A 2,231-nucleotide genomic window follows, 5' to 3' on the forward strand; every position below is an offset into this window, starting at 1 on the left:
AGAGCAGGGGGCCCCTCTAGAGCAGGGTCATCCAAATCCGTGGCTCGGTGGCCGCCAGAGAAGAGGAGCAGGGCCAGAAGCTAGGAGAGGGGGCGTCGCCAGCGACTCGGAGTGTGGTCACCACGAGCGCGCGTCAGCACCACGGACAGGGCCCCTCTCCTCGCCCCACCTCGCAGGCCTGCGCCTCTTTGGCAAGCGACGAGCACTGCAGCAGCTGCCAGTGCCAAATCCTGGCCTCTTCACCCTCCTCCCCTCCCCCACCGCCTGACCGTCGGTGGCCTTGTTTGTGTCATCGCTCTCTCCTCCCTCGTGCGCAGCGCTGGGGCTGGACACCTGGATTCTGGGGGGAGGTGAGGGGTGAGCCCAGCATGGGGCAAGAAGCCTCCCAGTTGGGTACTGCTTGGAAATGGGGTCTGAGGGCTGTAAAGGTGGGAGGAGGCAGGGGAAGAAGCAGCACTCAGAACCCACCACAATACGAGGCCGGGGAGCCAACCAGGAAGTGCTTTGAAGAGTCCCTTGATCCCCACGTCTTCTCCCCAGCTCTGACCTTTAAGGACAGGACAGGATAAATTTATCCCTGGGTGTTGAGTTGCAGCTACTGCAGTTAACTTCCTCAGGCCCATGTTCAAGGCTTGGGGACCACTGGAGCTCCCTAGGAGGTGTGGGGTAGTCCAGGGTCACACACACATTGCTGGAACGGGGCAGAGACGGCGGCGTGGCACTTACTGGTCATCAATGATGTGCTTGCAAGAGGTGGAGACGATGTAGCCAGCTGTGGAGGCCATGATGGCTTGGACAGAAGACACTAGCCTAGGGACAAAGAGGGAGAGTGGTCGTGCAAGAGACATGAGCCTCGATTCCTCTTTACTTGTCGAGTTACTGTATCTGGGGCTCGGTCACTCCCCAGGGCCATCCAGTCCTCACCCTCCTTTGACCGAGGCTGGACTTGCCAGCTATCACCCCATCACTGCCCCCTCAGGGTTCCTGGACTTGTCCAGCTGCTGTTCCTCAGCTTACCCCCTTCTCCCTGCCCTCTACCCTCGCTTTGTGGATACCGAGTCACCGTCCTCGCAGAAGGACACCAGGGAGGTCAGCCCGAGGTGAGGCGATGCTGAGAACAAGGCCTCTTCCTGGGCGCCGCACCCGGGAGCCCTCGCCCACTGCACACCACTCAGCCGCCCGTCCTTGTCCTGCCTGTCCTCGGTCCGGTCCTCGCTCAGGTCAGCACTCTGGCCCCTTGGGGGCAACCTTGGGCTCCCCGCCACTTCCCCCCTCTCCTTGACTGCCACTTTGCTCTCTCTCCAACTCTGGCTCTTCTTCCAGGGTTGGACAGAGTTCTACCATTCCTGTCCCTTGTCCCCAAACACTCACCCTGGATAACACATGGCTCTCTGCCCCCCCGCCTTGTCCTCTAAACCATATTATAGAAATGTATTGGTCACATTCTGGCCATATTTTAGAGGGTGGGAGGGTGAACGGGGTGGGGGTGGGGGGAGAAAGCAAAGGAGTCTGAACACGAGTAGACCAGATGGCTGCTTTGGACGAGGTCTCCTGGGACAGTGAGTAGGGTGGTGAGCAGGGAAGAAGCGTGGAGGGAAAGCCCACTGACCACTGCAGGGGCCCCCAGCCCCCCCAGGGTAAGGGTGCAGGGAAGTGCTGGAGTACCCTCCATCCCCACAAAGCCTGAGAAGGGGAGGGGGCTGAGCGGAAGGGGTGCAGTTTACCTGGCTGAGACAATGACCGCGTCGGCCTCCTCCCAGCGCAGCTGGGGCAGCCTCTGGAGCGTGTTCTTGGAGAGGAGGAAGAGTCCGGGGAACACCACCCCCCCAGCCACCATTGGGGTCAGCATGGTGGCTCAGGACTCGGTCGGGGAGGGGCAGGGAGGCCGAGCTGGAGGGAGTCAGAGGTGGAGAAGGGACAGCGAGCCAGGGAGGGAGACAGAGATGGAGAGAGAGAGAGAGGAAGGGGCACAAAGGGGACAGGGCGGGATGGGATGGGGCAGGGGGCCTGGCCAGGGGAGGGGGAGAGGGAGTTCGAGGAGACTGAGGAAACAGGGAGAGGGGTGACTGGGAGCACAGGAGCGGAGAAAGCCCGAGAGGGATGGAGAGAGAGGGGAGGACTTGTGAGAGGACAGAGAGGGAGAGGGTACAGAGGAGGATGCCGTGGGGGAGGGGAGGCCGCGGCCAGGCAGGTGGGGAGGGGAGGCTTACGTGGAGAGGCTGGGAGGGCCC

At 62.0% G+C, this 2,231-nt stretch overlaps 1 protein-coding gene across 4 annotated transcripts in view; it reads right to left on the reverse strand.

Annotated features, from left to right (window-relative positions):
* Positions 1-2,231, reverse strand: part of TLCD3B (TLC domain containing 3B) — an 11,979-nt gene that overhangs the window by 4,104 nt on the left and 5,644 nt on the right. For 3 of the 4 annotated variants that reach the window (XM_006148205.3, XM_027771735.1, XM_006148207.2), the window contains one exon: positions 727-810. In XM_006148205.3, the coding sequence (XP_006148267.1) occupies positions 727-810 (84 nt within the window). Of the gene's footprint in view, positions 1-726; positions 811-1,724; positions 2,138-2,231 lie in introns of those variants that run through there. The other variant, XM_006148206.2, reaches the window with a different exon arrangement.

Source organism: Tupaia chinensis, unplaced genomic scaffold (genome assembly GCF_000334495.1).
Source record: "Tupaia chinensis unplaced genomic scaffold, TupChi_1.0 Scaffold000231_1, whole genome shotgun sequence".
NCBI lineage: Eukaryota > Metazoa > Chordata > Mammalia > Scandentia > Tupaiidae > Tupaia > Tupaia belangeri.